Here is a 25,107-nt window from a genome sequence, read left to right as displayed (position 1 = left end):
GACTTGGTTAATACATTTCTTTTCTCAATGGTGTTTATTTATTGAAGTATGATTGAATGATGATTGATGTCTAGATGAGTGCTCTCATGAGCCGTTGTCTAATCGCGCATTAAGAAGTTTCTGTAGGAGGTGCCGACTTATTGGAGCAAGTTTACTTTTGAATGTGGTGGGGAAAGTAGTTTAGAAGAAGTAAGGTTCGAACTCAGAATTCATACAGGTGCCTTCAATGAAAGAAGCTGCCTGAGGCAAGATCTCACGGTGTTTACAGCTTATCCCCAACTGATGCCCCGTCCATAGTAGATGCTCAATTCATATTTGCCGAAAGAGTGAAAGAAGCAAAGAAAAAGAAAATTCCAGAACATGCTCCCACTTCCATCCTTCTTCATTAGTATTAGACTGAATTATTAGTATTTTTAAAGTGTGTGTTTAATATTAACTTTAACGAATTGTTAGCATGTTAATAAGTAGCATTAAATCAGAGTTCAAAATATATAAATTAGGGGCTTCCCTGGTGGCGCAGTGGTTGAGAATCTGCCTGCCAATGCAGGGGACACGGGTTCGAGCCCTGGTCTGGGAGGATCCCACATGCCGTGGAGCAACTGGGCCCGTGAGCCACAACTACTGAGCCTGCGCGTCTGGAGCCTGTGCTCCCAACAAGAGAGGCCACGATAGTGAGAGGCCCGCGCACCGCGATAAAGAGTGGCCCCCGCTTGCCACAACTGGAGAAAGCCCTCGCACAGAAACGAAGATCCAACACAGCCATAAATAAATAAATAAACAAATACTTAATATATATATATATATATATAAATTAATTTGATACAATACCTATGTTTTCTCATAAATTAGAAAACTAGAAGGATTAGCTATAAGAAATTCCACAGCTCAACTACATTCTCTTAGTGATCTGCCCCCCCTGCCCCAATACTTTTTACTAGGACAAGGGAACTGGTAAATTTGACATGTAGTACCATATAAGAAATTGTGGAAGAGAAAATGATTTTTACCGGTCCATGAACAGTTATATTAGACTTTAACAAAGATTCTCCCCCACCCTCATCTTTTCCCATCTCTTCTCTCCACCTACAGGAGGAATTGGAGAAAAAAAGTGAGAAAATTAACATTTAGATACATGACATTTCGCCTGGTAAATAGTAAAGCCATTGTTTTCCTCTTTCATGTTGTTCTTTTAATGTTTCCCAAATGTTAATGGCTATGAAATGGGCTGGTCTCATGTTAGACCCAGAGAGGTTGGGCAGAGTAGTACACTGACAAGAAAAGGACAATGATGAAAATGTGATTTATTTTATTATGTGGGAGGTGTAAAATGAATATAGACAATGTACAGAAATTTTACTTGAACTCAGTCTGTAGAATATTCTTTGAACCAGGAAAAAAAAATACATCTATTTTAAATGAGGTTTGGGAATGCTGTTTGGGCTTGGGTTATTCCGAGGGGGAAAAGTTCAAACTGTTTTCTAGCACTTTTCTGCCTGGGTAGCCCCTGTTAAAAACTCAAGAACCTATAAATACTAAGCTGTGTTGAGGGCACTGAAATGTGTTTTATCTCAGGGAAGCATTTGACATCAAGACAAGATCAGGGTCGAAAGGAAAGGAGTATTCTAATTAAAAATCGAGGGAAGATCAGAATTAGAATAATCTTTTCTGGCCTGAATTTTTCTAAGTCCTCCATTCTCTGTATTGGCAGCCATGCTAAAATGTTTCTATTATGTACATATTCTTACTTATTCATTCATGCAACAAATAGTTATTGAGGACCCATTGGCTCTGTCCTGGTGCCAAGATCCAAAACAGACTAAAATCTCTACCATCCTAGAACTAACAATCTAATGGGGGGGAGGAGGTAACAGACAATAGCACAGTAAATTAGTAAATATTATAAGTTAGAAGGTGATCAGTGCTGGGGGAAAGAATTGGAAAAGGGAGATTGGGAGTGCAGGGTATGAGGGATTTTTATTTTAAATAGGGAAGTCATGCTAGTCTTCACTAGGAAGGTCATGTCTGAACAAAGATTTGAAACTGTGGGGATTAAGCATGTTGATATCTGGAGGAACATCCCACACAGAGGGAATAGCACTGCAAAGACCCTGAGGCAGAAGCATGCATGTTATTACAGGCGACAAAACAGCAGTCAAATGACTGGAGTGAGTTGTAGGTGTGGTCAGAGGGATTAGAGGGCTGGATTCTGTACAGCCTTGTAAATAATCACAAGGACATGCCATTGGAGAGACTGAGCAGGGGAGTGACGTGACCTGTTATGCATTTTAGCAGAATCATTCTTTTTAACAATTTTTAAAAATTAATTTATATTTTTAATCTATTTTTGGCTGCATTGGGTCTTCGTTGCTGTGCACGGGCTTTCTCTAGTTGCGGTGAGCTGGGACTACTCTTCGTTGCGGTGGCTTCTCTTGTTGCAGAGCATGGGCTCTAAGCACACGGGCTTCAGTAGGTGTGGCACGAGGGCTTCAGTAGGTGTGGCACGCGGGCTCAGTAGTTGTGGCTCGCGGGCTCTAGAGCGCAGGCTCAGTAGTTGTGGCGCACGGGCTTAGTTGCTCCGTGGCATGTGGGATCTTCCCGGACCAGAGCTCGAACCCGTGTCCCCTGCGTTGGCAGGCGGATTCTTAAGCACTGCACCACCAGGGAAGCCCCTAGCAGAATCATTCTGACTTCAGTGTCCTTCTAAAAGGATCCTTCTGTTGTGTTTGTAGGGATAAAGTGACTTCCAGAGCCAGCCAAGATGGAGTAAGTAAGTTGCAGTCTTTCTCTCCCATTGATTACAGCTAAAAGCTCTGGAGAGAATATGAAAAACAACTATCAGAGGACTCTGAAGAGTAAATAATAGCAAAATAGCTAGTGGATTGAGAAAGGAAGTGTTTTGATCACCTCTTCTTCATCCTGTTTGTGAGGGAGGGATTCTCGCCCTAGGATTATGGAGATGGCTGAACACACAACACCCAGTACTGGACAGTTGAAACTGACAGTTTTTTAGTCACATACACTCACAGTCTGGGGGAGGGGAACACCAAATGCCATGCCCTGGGGAACAGAGTGAACAACTAGAGGCTGTGGGAGGCAGGCTTTGTAGCATCAAGAGGGTGAGGTGCCCCCTGATCCTGCGGGAGGATGTGACTGGCTTATTTGAATAATTCCACAAGCTGGAAGGAAACTGAAACCTGGTACTCAGGGATAAGCAGGCACTGTGCCTGGTCCCCTTGATAAGGAGGGTTGTTTGGCTAGGGGACCTTGTCTGTGGGAGAGGAGTGGGGATAGAAACTCGCAGTTAGGTCATTCCCGATTTCACCAGATATCAAGACAACACATAATATTACACCTTAATTTTAGGCCTTACACAGCAGGAACTCAGAACTTGACAAATGACTGGTATTGTGCTGGTAAGTTTTCTAGTTCTTTTTCCTCGTTTACTGCCTGACTTGAGAGTGGTCTGAATCAGTGAAGCAGCGACAGCAAAACCTCCAAAAGGAACCCTTCCTTCTAGCCTGGGGATGGTGAAAAGGGGCCCCTGGGAAAGGAGAGTGTGGAAGGAAACTCCCCTTTTTTTCTCCTAGCCCTGCCCTGAGGGCAACACCAATCAACTTGGCACTGTTACAGCAGGGCAGGGGCTCAAGCACCTAAAACCCTGAGAGAAAATCCATTTTTCTGCATAGAGAAATTTGAAAAAAGGTCCCTGTTATACAAAAATTGATGGCGATATCCCAGTTATTTTTTTTCTCCCTTTTCTCTTGTCACTTTACCTGAAGGACAGGCTCAGTCACGCAGACTGACACGGAGGTGTAGAGGGCAAATATTCTGGAAGCTCCCCATCTTTCAGGCCAGAAGAACGGGGAAAGGGGCCTCTGGGAGTCAGAGGGTGTAGAGGAAATCCTGAAGAGGAGAGACTGGGATTGACACTGGGCACATACCCAAGTTCCACATGTGCAGAACACACCCACAGGAGCATTGCAAAGACTTTGAGAGCTTAACTACAATATAAACCACTGCCAAGACTCAGATTAAGCCCAGAGTGGCTCATGTGAAGGACAGACCCAAACAGCATAGTAAAGACGTTGAAGATTGAGCTGCCATTCTGTATCCTGGTTGTGGTGATAGGAACTGTACACTGGACATAATGAATTTTTCTGTATTTAAATTAAAACTTAAATTTTTAAAAAGTAAAAAAAAAAAGAAGAAGAACCAAGTGTGGGAAAAAGAGAAGCAAGGAAACCAGCCAGGAGACTATTGTAGTAATCCAGGGAGTACATGGCCTGGACCAAGGTGGAAACAGTGATTTGGTGAGAAGTACTCAGAACTAATAAGAATTTTCTGTATAAGGGTTTCTCAACTTCAGAAATATTGACATATGGAGTTAGATAATTCCCAGTGGTGGGTAGGCTGCGCTGGGCATTGGGGAGTGTTTGGCAGCAACCCTGTCCTCTACCCACTAGACACTAGTAGCCCCTCAACCAAAATGTGGCCAGACATTGTCAAATGGTGTCAGGGCCCAAAGGTGAGGATTCACCCCTAGGTGAGAATGGCTGTTCTAGGTGAATGCCTTAAGCTTTGGGCCACAGACTAAGCACCACATTAGTCATCAGTGTCGGCTCAGTTGGAGTAGGCATCAGGTGGGCTCCTAACACTTAGTACATACAGATGACAGAAGCCCAACATCGAAGACCGTGAAAGTTTTTTTTTACTAGAGGGACTTGGAGGTTCGATGGGCTACAAAAGGTTAGGTTCTGCCAAAGGACTATAAGATTTTTCACAATTCCTGTCATCTATGAGATCATACCCAAATTGCACATTCATTCAATTCTGTTGTGCAGTGATTGTCTCAAAGTTTGAAACTCAAAGTCATGATGCTTATCATATTCCTCTTGGTGTCTCCAAAACAGAGATAAATTTGACCTTCCAGGAAATAATGTGGGAGATAGAAAGTCCATATAAAATGAATGAAGGGGCTTCCCTGGTGGCGCAGTGGTTGAGAATCTGCCTGCCAATGCAGGGGACACGGGTTCGAGCCCTGGTCTGGGAAGATCCCACATGCTGCGGGGCAACTGGGCCCGTGAGCCACAACTACTGAGCCTGCGCGTCTGGAGCCTGTGCTCCACAACAACAGAGGCCGTGACAGTGAGAGGCCCGTGCACCGCGATGAAGAGTGGCCCCCGCTCGCCACAACTAGAGAAAGCCCTCGCCCAGAAACGAAGACCCAACACAGCCAAAAATAAATAAATAAAAAATAAATTAATTAAAAAAAAAATGAATGAAGGGATTGGAAGCTCCAAGAAAAATGTATAAAAGAAATAATTTTTAAAAACATGTTGATATTTTTAGCATTTCTAATGAGACCTTCTCCTTGGTCACCCAGAAGTATCTATTAGCCTCAAAAGGATAAACAGAACCGTGATGTCAGGAATGCAAAAGAAAGCAAGCAGCTTTTGACTACTAAAATAGGATTTTTGAATCCGAAGAAACACAGTAGTCTTGAAAAAGCCAGACACTACCAAGGGAGGAAGGTTTTATAAAATTGTAAAGCTCCATTAACATTTGAAACTCCAGACCCTGGCAAAATTAAAAGTGGCATTTGATATACGCCATATGGTAGAGAACACTGAGGCTATGACCTAAGGAAAGTACCTGCTGAGGGTAGGAAGGAGAGAAAGTCTCGCTTCTGATCTGGAGCAGCGTGGGAAGAAGAAGGGGCTTGGGGAAGTGTGACAGGCAGCCGTAGCCAGCCTGTTGTGGCAGGGCTCCCAGGCTGAAGTTTCAGATTGGGGGGCGGGGAAGGGGTGTAGGAAAGCAGGAGGAGATTGCAATGGGCGGTCCACTTTTCCTATGAGAAAGGAGGAGAGGCCTTGCATTTAGCTTTGCGCCTCCTTGAATATGACTCAGGAGCAACAGTGTTCAATGGCAGAGGGGGCCTAGTGGCATCTTGAGGTTCTCAGTGGCCTGCAGGGTACAAGTTGGAGGAGGTGCACATTCATAGTTCCCTAAGGAAGTACCACTGGAAATGGTGAATGGTCTGGTGAACCAGCTGAGCTAGTGCTTGAGGGCTTTACAACCAGAGATAAATGGCTAGAACCCTGGATCTCAGGAGTGGTTGCTAGCCCGTGGCCACAAAAGGCCAGATGAAACCTGCATCACCTTACTGAGGACTCAAAGGTGGGCAGAGTGAGGCCTTGTTTTCCCAACCCTACCGTGAGATCCCACGAATACCCTGTACAATTGAATACCATCTTAGGGAGAAGCAAGAGAAGAGGGAGGAGAGACTAAGAATTTTCCTGAAAGAGACCAGCTACTCAAAAGGGGCAGTTAAACTTGAAGAGACTAAGATAACTTTAACTGATAAGTTAAAGCTCCCATTGTCCTCTCCCTTTCACCCTTCCACTGTTCAGTGGGGTGGTTATTCTAGAGCAAAATTACATCAGTTATAGATAATAAAGAAGAGCCATTCTTTCCTTTTATGTGAGAGTTACCCTTTTTTTAGCCTAATATAAGTATTTTGTGCTTCCAGTTTACCTTCTGGAGAAAACCCCCTCCCACTATACCTCTCCCTCTTCTGTAAACAGATGTTGAGTGGCTACAAGACATAAGCTAGGTGCTGGTGTCACACACATCAATTAGGTGTCATTCTTGCCCACAGGGAGCTGGGGACCTGTAGGCCAGATGGACTAGTGAGCAGATGCTTTCACCAGGGTCAGGGGGACCCCATATAGATCCACATTGGGTGCTATGGGAGAGGCATCTCCCCAAGAGTTGGGAAGTGTCCAGGAAGGCTTCCCAGAGAAGGGAACTTCAGAGCTGAGTCTTAAGAATGGCTAAAAGTTCGCCAGGAGAAGGAAGAGGAAAGAAGAAGGGCTTTTCAGGCAAAGGGAGGAGCACATGTACAGAGCTGTGATGACTAATTTGATGTGTTGACTTCTCCACGAATTGCTCAGATTAAACATTACTTCTGGGTGTGTCTGTGAGGGTGTCTCTGGATGAGAAGAGCACTGAATCAGTGCACTTGGCAAAGTAGATATCCCTCCCCAATGTGGGTGGGCATCATCCAATCCGTTGAGGGCCTGAAGAGAACAAAAGGCAGAGGAAGGATATCGCCCCCCCATCCCGCCCCCTTTTTCTTCCTGATTGCCTGCTTGAGCTGGCACAGCGGTCTTCTGCCCTTGCACTGGGATTTATACCATTGACTCCCCTGGTTCTCAGGGCTTCAGACTTGGACAGGAATTACTCCACCAGCTTCACTGGCCCTCCAGCTTATAGACAGCTGAGCTGACTGTGGGAATCCCTCTCTCCCTCTCCCTCTCTCCCTCCCTCTCTGGAGAACCCTGACTAATACAATGGCCAATTCTGAAATCTGCAAATAGTTTCTTTCACTGATTTCAAAATTCATTTCCCCCCAACACTTTAACTTCTCTGAAATCAGGATGCACCTAGCAATCGTGGCATCTTACAGTTTTGTTCTTGGTGATACATAAAGTAAAGGTGAGGCTTAAAGCACCCTAAAGTGAATGAAGTTTAAGTTTGGGGGCCACTTGCTTGCATAGGCCCCTTCCAAGGCCTTACAGTTAATTTTGTATTTGTGATTTTGTATTCACCCTCCTAGAATGGGCCCCCAAAATGGTATGTGCTTCAGGCCTCACATACCTGCATCTCTAATGTATTTTAGAAGACTGGTAATTCAATAGGTCTAAGATTTATATTTGGAAGGGATGAGGGAAGGGGAACAGGGATGAGTGGTGAGAGATTGGAGATTTAGGGTCTAATTTCAGTGAATGACAGCTACATCCACTCATCTGGTAGAAGAAGCCAGAAACTTCAACTCCTGCTACTCTCATGCCCTATGTCCAATGCATCATTAGGTCCTGTATACTTCTTCTGTGACAAGAGTTCTCTCCTTCAAACTCTGTTTCCTCCTTCTGTAAGTAATAGAGCCTTCTAGTTTTAGCTGGACACACAGCCACCCTGAACAAAGACTGTATTTTCCAGCCTCCCTTCCAGTTAAATTTTGGCCAACAGAATGTGTCGTATATCCTTAGAGTTTCCTTAAATTGAAATGGTGTTTCATTCTTCCTCTTTTTCCTCCCTCTTGCTAGCAGGAATCTGGACATGGTGGCTGGAGCTGCAGCAGGTATCTTGGACCATGAGGTGACCTTAGGAATGGGGGCTACATATAGTAGAGCAAAATAGAAGCCTGGGTCCCTTGCACTGTGAAGCACTATATCAGTCCTGCATTACCTACTTCTGGGCTTTCACCTGAAAGAGAAATAAACTTCTATCTCAAGTAAGATACTGTTATTTATTTATTTATTTATTTATTTATTTAGTCACTCACAGTTTAAATCACTTCTAACTAATAATCCACTTCGCTGCAAGTCCTCATCACTTTCCTAATCAGAGTTACCAATATTTCTTCTCTGGACTTTTGAAAGAATCTATTAATCGGTATCTCCATATTCACTTATATCCATCCCAGCCTCCTTCCAAGTTTTCTACACAATAGCTAAAGTGATTGATTTAAAATGCAAATAGAATGTCGCTCCCTATATTAGTCTGCCTGGGCTGCCATAATAGAATACCACAGACTGGGTGGCTAAAACAATAGAAATTTTCTCATAGTTCTGGAGGCCAGAAGCCCAACATCAAGGTGCCAGCAGTCTTTCTGGAGAGAATTCTCTTCCGTGGTTTTTAGACAGCTGCTTTCTTGCTGTGTCCTCATATGGCCTTTTCTCTGTACACACGTGCACACAGAGAGCAATCTCTGGTGTCGTGTCTATTTTTTTTTTTTAAATAAGTACACCAGTCCTACTAGATTAGGATCCCACCCTTATGACTACACTTAACCTTCATTATTTACTTAAAGGCCCTATTTTCAAATACAGTGACATTGCGGGGTTAAGGCCTCAACATACGAATTTTGACGGGGGGGGACACAATTCAGTCCATAAAACTCTCTTCTTCAGTCTTATCAGTGGCTTCTCATTGCTCTTAGGTTGTTTGAGTAGTTAAAATGGCAAGACTCATGTATGATCTGGGCCCTACCTACGTCTCCATTTTCATCTCATAGCATGTTCCTCCTCCCTCTCCATGCTGGCCTTTCATTTTCTCAGGTATGCTATGATTTTCCCACCACAGGGCCTTTGCACATGCTGTAGCTTCTGTCCTAAATGCTTTTTGTCCCATCCTGTCCCTTTGCCTGGTAAACCTCTCTCCATCAGCTCTCAGGTCAACCATCTGTTCTTTAGGGAAGCCTTCCTTGATCTTCCTTATATTCCCCATTTCCCCATGTACCTATTTTTAATAGCACTTATAATTTTGCCTTTATATTTTGTTCAAGATTCTTTGGTTAATGTTTGTCTTTTCCATGAGATGATAAACTTCATGAGAACAGAGATGTGTTACTTTTTGCTTATTATTGTATCCCTATTGCTTTCTACAGTGTCTGGCACATATCTCACCCTCAATAAACATTTTCTGAATGAATAAGTAAGAGGTAAGTGGGAGCTGGGTCATGGAGAGATGGGTATGCTAAATAAGGAACTTGGAACTTCATTCTCAAGGATATATAGCATGACAACCAAGAATTTTTGGCAGTGAAGTGAAATAAGACATGTGTTTAAAAATATATATGTGTGTTAAAAAAAAATGTTTGCCAGAACTGTGTAGAATGTACTAGAAAGAATCTATGTTGGAAATAAAGTTACAAGTTTCAATGGTTGTAGCAGTTATCCAAGTGGAAAATAAGGGCTTGTGTTAAATTTGTGTCAGTTCCTGTTCTTTTTTCTGAGAATTCTTTGGTGTGAGTCGGGTTGGGTCTATTTCTCCACTGCTGGTTTGGGATTTGGCTTTAATAGCCTGGCTAGTGAAATATCCTTGTTCATCTGTTTTCCATCTTCCAATATGTTGCTGCTGTTATTTTATTTCCTGTTCTTCTTGTTTTTGTTGATTTATTTTTAAAATCCCTTTGATGTAGTTTTAGTGGAGTTTGGGAGAGAGCAAACTTATAGGCATATGTTTAATATACCACTTTTACTTGGAACTCCTTACATTTTTGTTTTCATTATGAAAATTCTTTACTGTTTATTGAAATAAAATTGCCTTTCTGGGCTTCCCTGGTGGCGCAGTGGTTAAGAATCCGCCTGCCAATGCAGGCGACACGGGTTCGAGCCCTGGTCTGGGAAGATCCCACATGCCGCGGAGCAACTAAGCCCGTGAGCCACAACTACTGAGCTTGCGCGTCTGGAGCCTGTGCTCCGCAACAAAAGAGGCCGCGACAGTGAGAGGCCCGTGAACCGCGATGAAGAGTGGCCCCCGCTCGCCGCAACTGGAGAAAGCCCTCACACAGAAACAAAGACCCAACACAGCCAAAAATAAATAAATAAATAAATTTATTTTTAAAAAAAAATTGCCTTTCACATTAGCCAAGATTTTGTCAAGTGACAATATAAAATGATGACAAAACCGAGGATAAAAGGGAGGGAACATAAAATGGTACAACATTTCTGGAGAACGGTGTTTCTTCAAAGGCTTAAGACATACATACCTTTTGAACCAAAAGTTCCACCTCTAGAAATTTATCCCAAGGAAATGATTTAGCTTTAAGATGTCACTGCAGTGTTGTTTGTAATAATAAAAAAAATGTCCAACAATTGAGGGCCGATTAAATAAACTATATACGTTCACAAATCCTATATGTAGCCATTAAAAATTACGTTGGACAAGAGAAGCCTCCGCAATGAGAAGCCCGCGCACCGCAACGAAGAGTAGCCCCCACTCGCCGCAACTAGAGAAAGCCCGTGCGCAGCAACGAAGACCCAATGCAGCCAAAAATAAACAAATTAATTAATTTAAAAAATTATGTTGTTGAACCAAGCTTCTCACACAGCACTACTCCAGAGAATACCCAATACATTGTCATTCACCAAAGGATAGGTGAAGCCACAGGACAAATTTAGCTCATCTTCCTCCAGCAGTAATTTTACTGGTGATTTAGGAGTGTGGAGGGACTACTAGTTATCTATCTCTAGGTCCTTTGTCCCTTTCTTCCGTGGTAACAAATCCTTGATCTGTAGCGGGGGATGCTGCGTTTCCCTGACTCCGTGGCAGCTAGGTGTGGCCTTGGGACCAAACGCACACCCATGAGATCTCAGTGGAAGTGTTGACAGAGACGGGTATAACTTTAGTTGGTATCTGCGATACCTCAACCACGGATTCAACCAACCACAGACCGTGTAGTATTATAGTATTTACTACTGAAAAATATCCACCTATAAGTGGACCTTGTGCAGTTCAAACCTGCGTTGTTCAAGGGTCAACTGTATATATGTATATGTATATATATGCACATATATACACATACACATAATACATATTTAAAATTATTATTAAAGTGAAAATTAATACAAAAAACATTCAAATATCTAATTCTAATTTGAGGGGTATAGGGGAGGAAAAAGAGAAAGGGATATGGGGGGACAGTTGATTTATTTCTGAGAATCTTGACACCCAATGCTAATTTTCCTCTAGCATTAAATCCAACTTGAAAAGGCTGACAAGGCTCCTATAAACTGCTTGTGAGACTCTTTTTGGTGTTTCGTACAGTGCCTATTTGTAAGTTTTGTAGATAAAACAAGAGTAGGTGTGGGGTTATTTTACTTTGTAGAACTTAAGATGCCGGCCGCCCTCTTCCTCCCACAACCACCTCAGATCTAATAGGCAGGATCTCAGGATTTTGACTCTGTGACGTGGATTTCGGACTGTGCCTCCTCTCTCTGGCATCAGAAAACACTACCTGAGTTTTGGGCGGGGTTGGCACCAACATCTATTCAGACTCTGCCGCAGACAAGCGCGGACCGCTGGGACAAACCACGAAATAAGACGCTCGTTGGACACCAAGCCCGTGAGCCGGGGGCGGTGCGAGTCGGGGCCCTGCCCCTCTGCGAAGCCAATAACTCTGGACGGGAGCGGGAGGGGCGGGGCGAGCCCTGCAGGCCGCCTCGTGATTGGCACGCAGGCTCCCGCAGCCCGCGAGGCTACCCTTATCTAGTCTGCCGGAGCTCCAGGCTAGTGCGGATCTACAAAGTTTGTCCGCTCCGGGGCACCGTAGTGGATTTTACCCTGGCCGAGAGGGCCCGGCTGGGCTAGACTGGGCTCGGCGGCTGGAGCCCGGCTCAGCTTAGGAGACCCTGATGGCTGCGGTGTTTCTAGTAACGCTCTACGAGTACTCGCCGCTTTTCTACATCGCGGTGGTCTTTACCTGCTTCATCGTGACCACTGGCCTGGTGTTGGGATGGTAAGTGCCCCAGGGCCAGGGGCAAGGGACGACGGGGCGGACAGCCAGGGAGTGGGGTCGCGGCGGGCAACAGGGGGCAGAGGAGCTGGGTGGCTGCTGGATTGGGGCACCTGGGACTGTCGGAGAGCCGGTGCCGAGGACTCCGACTGGCTCCGGGAGGAAAACAAGGTGGACACCGCACCTGCATCACTGCTCCGCATCGTCGTCCGCTCCCCGTCGCTGCGCGCATCTGGAGGTGGTGCCGGATTGAGGTATTTCACCCAGCTTGGTTTCTAGACGATAAAGCAACCAGTAAGGGCCAGGTCTTGGTGTTAGGATAGAGAGGTTGTACAACAGGCTTCTGTCCGGAATTGGGGCCTACTGTGTGCCCGGAGTGAACCCGTCATCCGCGGTACAGTCCACAGACGTGGACAGTAAACCGAGTTGATCGTTGTTGTTCTGACCTGAACTGAGCACTTGGCCTCAGATCTTCCAGTGTAAGTTATAACTGACTGAACTCTGTTACCGTTTGAGAATTTAATGGTTTCTACACACATTTCACACCTTTTGAAGGAATATTTAGATCGATAGAACCATAAAGACATAATTTTAGAGCTGGAAGAGACCTTAGAGATAAGTTACACTAAGGGGTAAGGGCACTTTACCTATTGGAGACAAGGAGAGTAGACTGTTAGCTCATCCCTGAGCAATTCTAGCTCAGAAATTCTAAAATTTCTCTCTTGAGGAGATGCCATTGTATCATGTTTAGGGAAGCCTTAAAAATACAGCTATTTGAAACCATCTTACAGGCCCCATCCATTGAGGAGAGAGACATGAGCTGGATTTTGAAGAATGAGTATTTTGAAAAATAAATGGAGTTAAAGGTGTATAGTAGAGAATAGAAAGCATTTCAGAGAATACATGAGCAGAGGGTCAGAGAAGACATGCTAGCGAATAGAGCAGGCTGTGTAAAATGAGTTTAAAAATACCCTTTGAGCACATATATGTGATTAGGTTAAAGAAAGGACACAGCCCTGGTCAATTTCTGAAAATATGCCATCTTTAGGAACTAAGTAAAGTTTTAATGTTTTCACACTGCTTTCCACCCTATCAGCAGTAGATCATAAATTCCTTGTTGGTTGGTGGGGGAAGAATAAGACCAGTTTTACACAATTTGTTATTCTTGACCCATCAGACTTTCTTGCTATTGTTCATTTCAAGAAAGTTTGTAATTGGAGTTAGGAAGATGTTGCCTAAGTGAGAAAAGCTGTCTTAACACAGGATTTTTTTTTTTTAATTTATTTATTTATTTTTGGCTGTGTTGGGTCTTCGTTTCTGTGCGAGGGCTTTCTCTAGTTGCGGCAAGCGGGGGCCACTCTTCATCGCAGCGCGTGGGCCTCTCACTATCGCGGCCTCTCTTGTTGCGGAGCACAGGCTCCAGACGCACAGGCTCAGTAGTTGTGGCGCACGGGCCTAGTTGCTCCGCGGCATGTGGGATCTTCCCAGACCAGGGCTCGAACCTGTGTCCCCTGCATTGGCAGGCAGATTCTTAACCACTGCGCCACCAGGGAAGCCCCAACACAGGATTTTTATTGACTATAATGTTAGTGTTATTGTCTTCAAGAGTGTTAATTTTCCTCCATTAAGGAAAATAAGTAACTAGTTGATAATTACATTATATCCTTAAATTTTAATTTTCAATAGGCCTAATTATTTTAAAATTAATTTTCAGTTGGCCTAATTCAACTAATTAGGTATCTCAGATGTCCGTCTTTAGTACTGGTAAGAGGAAAATGAGTGAAGACCATATTGATAATGATGGTGGCATCTGTGGGTGAAGGGTAGTTAGGAACCTCATGTTTGTGGTGGTTAAGAGACAGACTTTGGGGTCAGACAGACTTAGGCTCAAATCCTGGCTCTGCCAAATTTGGCTTGGTTTGAAAACTTAATGATTATCTAAACACTCCATTTAAGTATGACTTTTACAAGGGTGGAAACCCAGGTAATTGTAGAACTTTCAAAAGTCTGAACTAAGCACTGCTGAGGACACAAGACCATGTAAGCGCCACTCACTTCCATCCTAATTTGGGCCTAACCAGTTATCTTGAGCCTAACCCACCCATTCTCTCCATCTGGGCTAGCTTTGCCCATCTAGATAACCTTTTTACTAGTGTTTATTTGCTGCCCTAAGCCACGGCTGCAGATTCATTGAGTAGAAACAATGAAAACCATCTAGATCTCATCAAATCAACTATCTAATAGTTCTCTAGGCAGAAGGTAAACCCATTCATCCACTATGCTTTTTCACTATGCTTGTCATTTTTTTTAACCTCCCCAAATATAATTTCAGTTGGTCATCTGTTTTCTCTGTCATGGTTCTTACCTCGGTACTGCTGTGCGTTTCTTTCCACTTTTCCCCTGTCCACTTGCACTGTGTGGGAATGGTGAAAGAACAGGAGTACCTGGTGTTGGAATCCCAGTGGCAATAGCAGAGAATCATGCAGCTGGAAGTATGGTATCTCTATTTAACTATGGGATGGTTTCTGTGAGCTCTAATAGCTCACATTTATTAAGCTCTTGCTATTTACCAGGCACTGTGCAGAAAGGAGACCAAAATGCCATATACATCCTTTAATAGTTTCAAATAATCAGGGAACCTGACTCTGCAGCTACTCTCTGCTTCCTCTGGACTGCAGATTATTAAGCTATCATCTCTAGGCTTCATACCACCCTTATATACTCTGCTTTGTGAATCTGGGGCAGAACCTCTAAACCACGTTTCTTCTTTACTGGCTTGCTGCCTCAATGAGGCTTTGCCTATAGGGGAAGGGGAGTGGAAGGCTAGAGGAGGGCAAAAGGACTAGCTGCTTCCTGTTTGATTCTTGTCCTCCTCTGCCTCACCATAGTGATGGTGCCTCACCCTGGCATGAACAGTTGGTCGCAGTTTATAGTTTTCCACTCTCTTAGAACCAGCCTCATTGTACCCCCTCAAAGATTTCAGTATCCCTTCCTCAGATCTGAGTTCCACGTGCATGGGGGTCTTTCCTCCAAATTTCTAAGCTGTAGCAATCCTCTTTGCTCTGTTCCTTGTCCTAGATGTGATAGTTGCTTCCCACTGTTACTACTTCTTTGATGCTCAGTGTCCCCTTTTTGCCTTTGCAGTTCTTCAACATCTGGTTAGCAATATTTTTACATTAAATTATCTGTTAAAATACTGGTGTGGTTTTGGTCTCTTGACTGGACTGATATATAAGAAATCGTTACTCAGAATGGGATCCTGGGTTGGTGGGGGGGACCTTCAAAGATGGGATTTGCGTTTGGTCATTTCTTCAGCTACTTGCCAATGGGAAATAAGATGCTAGTAATCCATGGCATGTGTTGGCCTCATAATTGATCGATTTACTACCTTTGTGTGATTGTGGTTAAACGATTTCTGAAGTGCGTGCCTTGGGGGACCAAGCGCCTTAACCCTTACAGAGAGGAAATGACAAGCTCATGTCTTTCAACTCTCAGATCAAGTCTTAGAGAATCAAGAGTTTTTATGGTTTTATAGCACTTTACTTCATATAGCCACAAAGCTAAAAATTGAACACAGTTTTATATGTGCTGGTGTTAGAATTACATAGCCTTGTCAATGTCTCATTTAGGACACTGACTAGAAAAGAGTAGCCCCTGAAACTAGGAATGGCAAGATCTAAATGGACAGAGCTGAGAATCCTGAAACCCCAGTCATTCTGAGCTTTCCTTCTTGGTGGAAGCAGCCCGCTTTCCGTGTCTCAGAAAACTAGCCTTCTCTTGCTTGAAGATCCTGTAATGACCTCCCCCAGGGCAGTTGCTTTGCAAAGGGTGTTTATACTCAAGACCTACCTCTATTACCTTTTGCCACGAGGCCCAGATCTCTTCATGTTCCTCAGGACAGGGACAAAACTCTGACCTAGTTGGAAATAGCCTAGCCTCTAAAAGAATTACAAAAGTTTGCTAATTTATATCATTGCGAATTTGGGTAGTATGTGTGAGAATGGAGTGTGAGTAGGTTAGGCCAAGGGGGATAGAATGTAACAATAGAGCGGATTACATTTATTTATCTGGGTGTATTCTCAAAAAACTTCTGACTCTAAAGTGTTAACTCATACTTGATTGACTGAAACTTGGACTCAGAGGTGCTCTATATTTAATAAGGTTGGACTTCCTGTTAACTGTTTGCTTCCTTTTGCTGGTCTACATTCCTGCAGCACTGGCATCACCCTGGCAGTGACAGTTGGCCTGAGTAGCAGCAGTTTATTTTAGTTTACAGTTTTTCCTCATACCTAGAAACAGCCTTATTGCACTCCTTCAGAAATATGAGCACCAGCTGGCCAGCACTCCTACTGGAAAAGTCTGGGTCCAGCTCTGGGGGATTCCTTCTCCCAGCTTCTAAACTGTTATAATCCCCACTCTCCCTTTTGTTTCCTTAGCCTTCGGAGGGATAACTGCTTCTTGCTAGGGTACCTCAGTGTCCCCTTCTTGCCTTTTCAGTCCTCCAGTACTTTAATAGTTCTTTATATTAAAATCTTTGTGTCGAAATAGCTGTCTCCTGCCAACCCTTCCTGATACACTGACCTTGACTATTTCTCATCTTACTTGTCGAATGCAGTAGGTTGTGTGTGTGTGATGAGGTACAGATTCCTTCTTCGGGAAAGAATATAACGTTATTTTGTATTTGCTTAGGGTACAAAATATATGACCCTTCTATTGGCAAGAAATTTCTTGGAACAATCTAGAAGAAAACACAAAGCTCTTAGAAATGGCATTTCAAACCTTAATAGGGCCTTGAGATAACTTATTCTAACCCTTCTTTTTACAATTAAAGGCACAGAATTTTAGAGATTGAGTAATTTACTCGAAGTCTGTTAGCACATCAGTTTGCGCAGAAACAACCCTCCTTCTCTACCAAGGATTCCCCCAAGAATGTTTTTTATATCCTGATCCAGTCTCAGTATCCAACTAGCCAAGTGAGGCCAACTTGGGGAGATTGCACAGGAGAGAAGCTTCCCCCCCCATCCCCGCCCCCGCCCAGATTAACAGCTGCCTGTGTGTTTTCTAATTGGCTTTAGAACTCAAGGCTGAAGGGGTGATAAAAGTTGTTTACTGCTGAGCTTGACACTTTAGCCTCAAAGTAAATTTTTTTCAGGAGGGACTCGGTGAGACTCCAACAAGGAAAGGAGGTCAGTTCTTCTGATTCAGCTGCTGGGTGGAAGCTTAGGAAGTGTGTGCAGGGTAAGACAGTGTACAGACAATATGAAAAAGTGTGGACAGAATTGGAAGTCCCCAGGTTACTGCTGTGCTGGAAGTTTAAGCAGTATGAACAAGTGCAACAAACACTTCAGAAATGGGAAAAAAACAGAATTATAGAAAATTCCAGGAGGATTAAGTATGAAATTTTAACAGTAAAGAGGATGAAAAATTCTCTTAATGGAAAAGAAAGGGGTGGGAGGCTGAGTTTATATAAAAGAGAAAGTAATAATGTTAAGAAACGTTTATTTAGTTGGTATTCTATTGCTAACAGTTGCCAAAATGACTTTGAGTAGAAAAAGATAAAAATGGAATTTGATTGAAAAGAAAATTGCTCAATTTTCTATTTTACTGTTTCTTCTAATGTCATATCAGCCATGATCTGATACACAGGGCATCAGTGTCTTTATTCATGCTTTTGACTAAAAATGTGAAAAAGGCCAGATGTAGGATGGTGGCCAGAAGCACATCACAGAGTCTATTTACTAACATTTTATAGAACCATTTGGCAGCACCAATTATGGATTGCTCTTTAGACAGTCTCTAGCATTTAACCTTATTCCAAATCATTTCTGCATATTGGCTTTTGAGTAATACATTAAAGATAGAAATATTGGTCCACATCAAATACATTTAAACTGTGAAAGTTTTTTTTGTGCAAAAAAGGATTTTGTGCAAAAGAGCAAGTTCACGATGGGTCAGGTATGTGAAAAGGTTTAGGGTTATTCTAGGCTGAAAGCTCAACGTGAGTCATCAGTATGTCAGCTGACATGATCTTAGACGACATTAAGCATGATGTTTAGGACAAGAGGTGTGGTCAGGCTATGATGTCACTCTGCTACACAGTGAACTCTATCCCCCTTACACCCTGTTTTCCCTTCAAAGCATGAGGATATCAAGGGAACAAGGCTGGCAAAGTCAAATAAGGACCCAGAGCCCTGACTGAGTGCTGGCTGCACTAGCCATGCTTGGCTGACTACTCTAAGAGGACAAGAATACAAAAATGTCTGAGATGGTAATTCAGAAGTGTAGCAGTGTTAGGCCATAATTCACATAAGGCAGTAATGAAAAGCCAAAGAGCAAAAACATTAACCTTAAAGGAAAAGGTTAATAACTTTTGTGTTAAAATTAAGAACCCTGTTCATCAAAAGATACCATTATGGGACTTCCCTGGTGGCGCAGTGGTTAAGAATCTGCCTGCCAGTGCAGGGGACATGGGTTCGAGCCCTGGTCTGGGAAGATCCCACATGCCTCGGAGTAACTAAGCCCATGCGCCACAACTACTGAGCCTGTGCTGTAGAGCCTGCGAGCCACAACTACTGAGCCCTCGTGCCACAACTACTGAAGGCCGTGTGCCTAGAGCCCGTGCTCTGAAATAAAGAGAAGCCACCGCAATGAGAAGCCCACGCACCGCAACGAAGACCCAACACAGCCAAAAATAAATCACACACAAAAAAAGCATTCTCCATTTATGTAAAAAAACAAACAAACAAACAAAAAACCATACTATTATGTACGTGAAAAGGCAAGGTGTAGAAGAGCTGAACATGTATCCAATAAAGGGCTTGTATTCAGAACAGATAAAGAATTTTCTGTAAATAAGAAAAATAAAGACAGATCAGTAGAAAAACAGGGAAGGGATTTCAAAGGGCTTTCACAAAAGAGGATATCCAAGTAGCAATAAACATAAAAAGTGCTCAACCTCATTAGTATTCAGGAAAATAGAAATTAGAACCATAATGCAGTGCCACCACACGCCTACCAGGATGGCTAATAATGTTTTGACAAGGATATGGAGCAAGGGGAACCCTCATTCATTGCTGGTGGAGTGTAAATTGATACTACCACATAGAGCAGTTGTTAAGATTATCCACCAAAGCTGAAGAAGCACAGACCTTATGGCCAAGAAATTCCATTCCTAACAGAAATGCATGTACATGTATGTGCGTTGAAAGCCTCTTATGAAAATGTTCATATAAACATTATTCATAATGGCCAAGATGTGAGGACAACTTAAATGTCCATTAAGAATATAATGAGTAAGCAGATTATGGCATGTTTGTACAATAGAATACTATACAGCCACAAAAATGCTTTAAGTATAGATACAAGAATGAATCTTCAACATAATGTGATAAAATAGGAAATAAAAGTATACACCACATGCTTCCACTTATATGAAAGTTCAAAAGCAGGTAAACTAAATTATAGTAATTGACATCAAGATAGAGAAGGAAGGGGTAGTACATGGGAGGTGACACAGGGAGACTTTCTGAGGGTATTATTTTGGTTCTTAACCTGAATAACAATTATTTTGTTATTCAGAAAAGTACTTTGTGTACTTTTTTATATGTATGTTATCCTTCACAGTAAAAAGGTTATATAATACAAAAAGGCCAAAGATTGAGCAAGATTCATAACAACAATTTTAAAAGATGTTAAATCGAGGACCTTAGGATATTAGAAAATGTAGACCCAAGATTAAGCATGAGGCAGAGAAATTAAAAATCGAGAGAGAGGAATTTCTTTTAATAACAGATGTGCTTTGCCAGCTGTTGATGTAATGCTGGGCCAATTATTTGTTTCACTCTGAGGTGTATCCAAAGCCACAGAGCAGATATGGTATATCCTCCTACAATATTGATTTTATGTAAGGATTTGGAGAAATAATATTTTTATATTAAAACCAAATTCATTATGAAGTATAAAAAGCATTTTACCAAGGAATTTTATGCTCACAATGGGCTGCTTCCAGATATTTCCCCAAAGCCTTGCCTTTTGTGGTTTCTGGCTTCTATACCTTAAAGCAGCAGTCCCCAACCTTTTTGGCACCAGGGACGGGTTTTGTGGAAGACAATTTTTCCACGGACGGGGAGGCGTGGGGTGATGGCTCAGGCGGTAATGCGAGCGATGGGGAGCGGCAGATGAAGCTTCTTTCGCTCACCCGCGGCTCACCTCCTGCTGTGTGGCCCAGTTCCTAACAGGCCTCTGACCGGTACCAGGGGTTGGGGACCCCTGCCTTAAAGGATTCTTTAATTGAAATTTTTAGGTACATTATAATGTACCTGAAATACAGTACTTGAACCTACAGTAGAAATGAACACCATGAGATCTAACTTCTAGCTTTTACTGCTGGTACTGTGGGTATAAAGAGTAAGGCAGTATGGGTAAAGAAAGAAAAGAGTGGGGTGAGGTAGGGAGAATTAAATAATGAGGAAAGGGCCAGGGAATATAATGAGGAGTATGCATAGAGTGGTGTTTTTTTCTTTGCTTTTTTTCACTCCAAGGGACGAAGGAAAGAAAGGGAAGGTGTTATGGCTGTAACAGGAAGGTTATATCTTGTGTCCTACCACTCCGTATGCCTGACTTGACCTCTAAAGGGCATGGGGCAATGGTGAGCAGTGAAGACAAAAGCTGTGGGGTAATTGATTCTGAGAATCAAAGAGGAGAAGTTACTGGATTTGTGTTTTCTCTCTGCCAACCCCTAAGTCCACTCCATCATCAACGTTATCATTGTAGGCACTTACATAGTGCCAAGCCCTGTTATAGACATTTACAGGTGGGGAAACAGTTACATAGAGGTTGAGTGATTGCTCAAGGATACATGGCTGTTAAGTATCTTGTTTCTGACTTTAGGAAGAAAGCAGTTTTTAATTAAGTATGATGTTAGCTATACTTTTTTATTTTTTTTTATTGCCTCCCTTTATCAGGTTGAGTAAGTTCTTTTTTTACATTCCTAGTTTGCCAACAGTTTTTATCAGGACTAGACATTGGATTTTAGCAAGCACTTTTTCTGCATGTATTGAGAAGATTGTATGGTTTTTCTTTTTTAGTTTGTTAATATGGTGAATTACATTACATTTTTAATGTAATGCTAAGCCAGCCTTGCATTCCCGAGATAAACTTCGCTGGGTCTCAACATATTTTTATATACTGTTGGATTTAATTTGCCAAAATTTTGTTAAGAATTTTTACATTTATGTTCCTGAGTGGTATTGTAATTTTCTTGTATTGTCTCTTCCCCTCCACTGCAGACTTCAGTCACATGTATGTTAGACTGCTTGAACTTGTCCCTCAGCTCACTGATGTTTTGTTTTTTTGTTCAGTCTTTTTTTCCTTTGTGTTTCATATTGGATACTTTCTGCTGCTATGTCTTCAAATTTACTAATCTTTTGTTCTGTAATATCTAACCTGCTACTAATCCCATCCAGTGTATTTTTCACCCAAAACATTGTATTTTTCATCTTCAGAAATGGATTGGGGTCTTTCTTATATCATCCATGTCTCTATATTATATGCTTGATCTTTACTTATTTTCTTGACATATAGAATATAGTTATAAAAATTATTTTGGTATCCTTATCTACTAATTCTAGTATCTGTACCATTTCTCTGCTCATTATGGGTTATATTTTCCTGCTTCTTTGCATGCCTGTTAATTTTTTATTGGATGCTAAACATTGTGAATTTTACCTTATTGGGTGCTGGACGTTTTTGTATTCATACAAATATTCCTGAACTTTGTTTTGGGATCCAGTTAACTTACCTGGAATGCTTTGATCTGTTAGAGGCTTGCTTTTCAGCTTTTTAAAGCAGGAACAGAACAGCCTTATCCAACTGTTCTATAAAACTAAAATCATTTAGAGTGAAATTTTATTTCATTTGTTAATTTTATTGGCTTTCTCTTGGCATTAGATTTATTCATGTGTTTTGAAATTTTAGTTTGCAACCTAAATTTTAGTGGAAGTCCCCTGCCCCCCTCCTTTGTCCTCATCCTTGCTGTTTAACCAGATTTCTAGACCCCCTCATCAGTGAGTAGGTCTTATAATGAAAGTTCTGTCCCATATTGATATAAGCCTAACCCAGCCCCTGGATTCAAGTTGTGAACCTGGCTCTGGCCCTTGTCTTGAGTGGACAACCTGTAAGGCCTCTTACCGTGTGAAGGCTTAGTTGCCACTGCCTGCTGCCAGACTCAGAACCCACCAAACCATGGCATCAACCTTACTCATTACTTTGTATTTCTTTTCCTTTTCAGATCCATAAAGATTTGTCTTTTAACCCAGCTGTCTCTTTTTTATTACAATTTATTATTAAAATTTTCAAACATACAGAAAACTTAAAAGAATTACGTAGTGAACACACATATGCCCATCACTTAAGTTCTACAATCAACATTTCACTGTAATGTCTTTATTACATATCTGTCCATCCATCCATTCCTCTATCTACCCATCAATCCATGTTAATTTCTTGATTACTTCAAAGTAAGTTATACTCTTCATCCATAAGTACTAAAGCATTGCATAGTTTTAGCTAGAGTTGAATATTTGTTTTTCTTTGTAGTTATTTTTTTTTCTTTTGAAGTAAGATTTATATACAGTGAAATGTACAAATCTTAAGTGTTACCAACACATCATCTGTACAACTCAAACCTCAGTCAAGGTAAGAACATTACCATCACCAGAGAAAGTTTCTTTGTGCCCTTTCCCAGTCAGTCCATACTCCTGCACCCCTAGAAGAACCATTGTTCTGTATTTTATTTCTACCATAAATTAGTTTTGCTTGCTCTAGAATTTCCTATTGTGGAGTCATAGAGCATGTAATCTTTTATGTAAGGCTTCTTTTGCACAGTATGTTGTTTTTGAGATTTAGCCATGTGGTTGTGGTAATAATTTACTCCTTCTCATTGCTGAGCAGTACTATTGCTTTGTTTAAACACACCTGCTGTTTGTTTACTCATTTCAGTGCGGTCCTTCTGATTTCTCTTTTTATTTTTTTTTCGTCTATCACTGCTAAGTGTGTGGAGAGAAGAGAGTGCATTAAAGTATGAATCTAACTGTGCTATCTTAACCTAAAGTCCCCTGGTTTAACTAATGTGTTTTCATTTTAAGTTGTTTTGTTTAAACTGAGTAAACTCAGCTGCTTTCTACTTTTATAAGGAATTGAGTTTATCCCTTCCATTTTCCCTCTAAGTCTGTTCATTATCACATTTTTACATGAAATTTAAAAGTAGAGAATATGTTATATTAATGAAGGGCTATATTTGGTGTTTAAAAGTTCTCTTGTCCCATAAATAATATCAAATAGTCTGCACATTAAATATGTATTTGCTTTTCATTTCATTTAAAAAATTCAGTAATTCTGTCTTTTTGCTACTGTATTTATTAGGTACATTTTATCTATAATCATGGCACTCCTTTGTAATCAACAATAATTAACAGTAGAACTCTCTGTTTTCAAGAGTATGTTGATTCAGCCAGCCAAACAATATATTGCAATTCTATGAGACCTCTAATATCTCTTAATTTTGGATTAATTCTGCAATATAATGTAAAATTTTGAGTAACTGAATCTATTTTTCTGATACTTATGTTAAAAGGAATAACTAATAAAACACAACATTCTTTACACATAAAGTTTCAATATTTATTAAAATTATATCTTATTTTATTTTTACCTTTCTTAGGTTTGGTTGGGATGTTCCAGTAATTCTGAGAAATTCGGAAGAGACCCAGTTCAACACAAGAGTTTTCAAAAAGCAAATGAGACAAGTCAAGAATCCTTTTGGCTTAGAGATCACCAATCCATCTTCAGCTTCAATTACAAGTTGGTGGCTATTTTCCAAAGATTTTTCTCTCTTTCTATGCCCCTTTCTTAGCCCTTTAATTTTCTTTCTCTACTGCTTTCTCTTTCTCAGACTTAACAAACATTTATTGAGCCCCTATTCTGTTCCAGGAGCTATGCTACATACCAGAGATAGAAAGACTGATAATTCAGAAACCTTGCTCCTAAGGAGCTTATCAACTAGTAAATAGAGGCATTTGTATGAGAAAAAATAAAGTATCACAGGTGTTAATAAGAAGTCTGTTAGGACACTGTGCCATTTTCATGGTTCTTCAGTGCAGTGAGAAAAGTAAGGCAGTGTAGTATAAGTATAGCTAATGTAAGGTTGCTACCCTTCTGAAGAACAGCCATCTTTTCATCTGAAATTATGGTATTTTGATATTAAATGGTAATAATAAATGGTGGTTATTTCTGTACTTGGGGAAATAAATTGTCTGCAAGATTATCTAGGAACCACTGGAGTAAAAGAAAGAAGGAAAAGGGTTAAGTTTGGGGAAGCATATACAGGAAAAGCTTCATAAAGAGGAACGTGCTGTGTGTGTGTCTCTCTCTGTCTTATTTTTCTCCCCCCTGCCCACCCCCCAGCTTTTTTTTTGGTGAGTAGAGTTTTGAGATAAGTCGGTGTTTATCTTTTGGGATTGGGAGAAATTCTAGGTAGAGAGAGAAGCACGAGCACAGCAATGAGATATAAACAGAATAATACATTAGAGAAACAATAAGTAGTTTGTTATGTATAAAACATAGGGTGGGACAGGTAAGAGAGAAGAATCAAGGAAAATTCAAGTTCTTTGCATGGGTCCTCCATAGACAGATCCTATTGCCAAGGTAAGGAGTGCAGGAGGAACAACAGGTTTTGGAAGAAAGGTAATGAATTCAGTTTTGAAATTGTGGACTTTGGAATGCTTCTGTGACAGTTAAGTAGAGATATA

General features: G+C 41.6%; 1 protein-coding gene across 1 annotated transcript in view; it reads left to right on the top strand.

The window, feature by feature from the left end:
- The first annotated feature begins 11,862 nt into the window (after positions 1-11,862).
- CGRRF1 (cell growth regulator with ring finger domain 1) overlaps positions 11,863-25,107 on the top strand; it is a 34,993-nt gene continuing 21,748 nt past the window's right edge. Inside the window, exons 1-2 of the mRNA XM_082386673.1 lie at positions 11,863-12,304; positions 24,021-24,160. Coding sequence (XP_082242799.1) covers positions 12,201-12,304; positions 24,021-24,160 — 244 coding nt within the window. The 5' untranslated portion in view covers positions 11,863-12,200. The remainder of the gene's footprint in view (positions 12,305-24,020; positions 24,161-25,107) is intronic.

Source organism: Balaenoptera borealis, assembly GCF_965194805.1.
Source record: "Balaenoptera borealis genome assembly, chromosome: 3".
Lineage (NCBI taxonomy): Eukaryota > Metazoa > Chordata > Mammalia > Artiodactyla > Balaenopteridae > Balaenoptera > Balaenoptera borealis.
The sequence above is the reverse complement of the archived record's forward strand: the minus strand, read 5'-3'. Positions and strand labels throughout refer to the sequence as shown.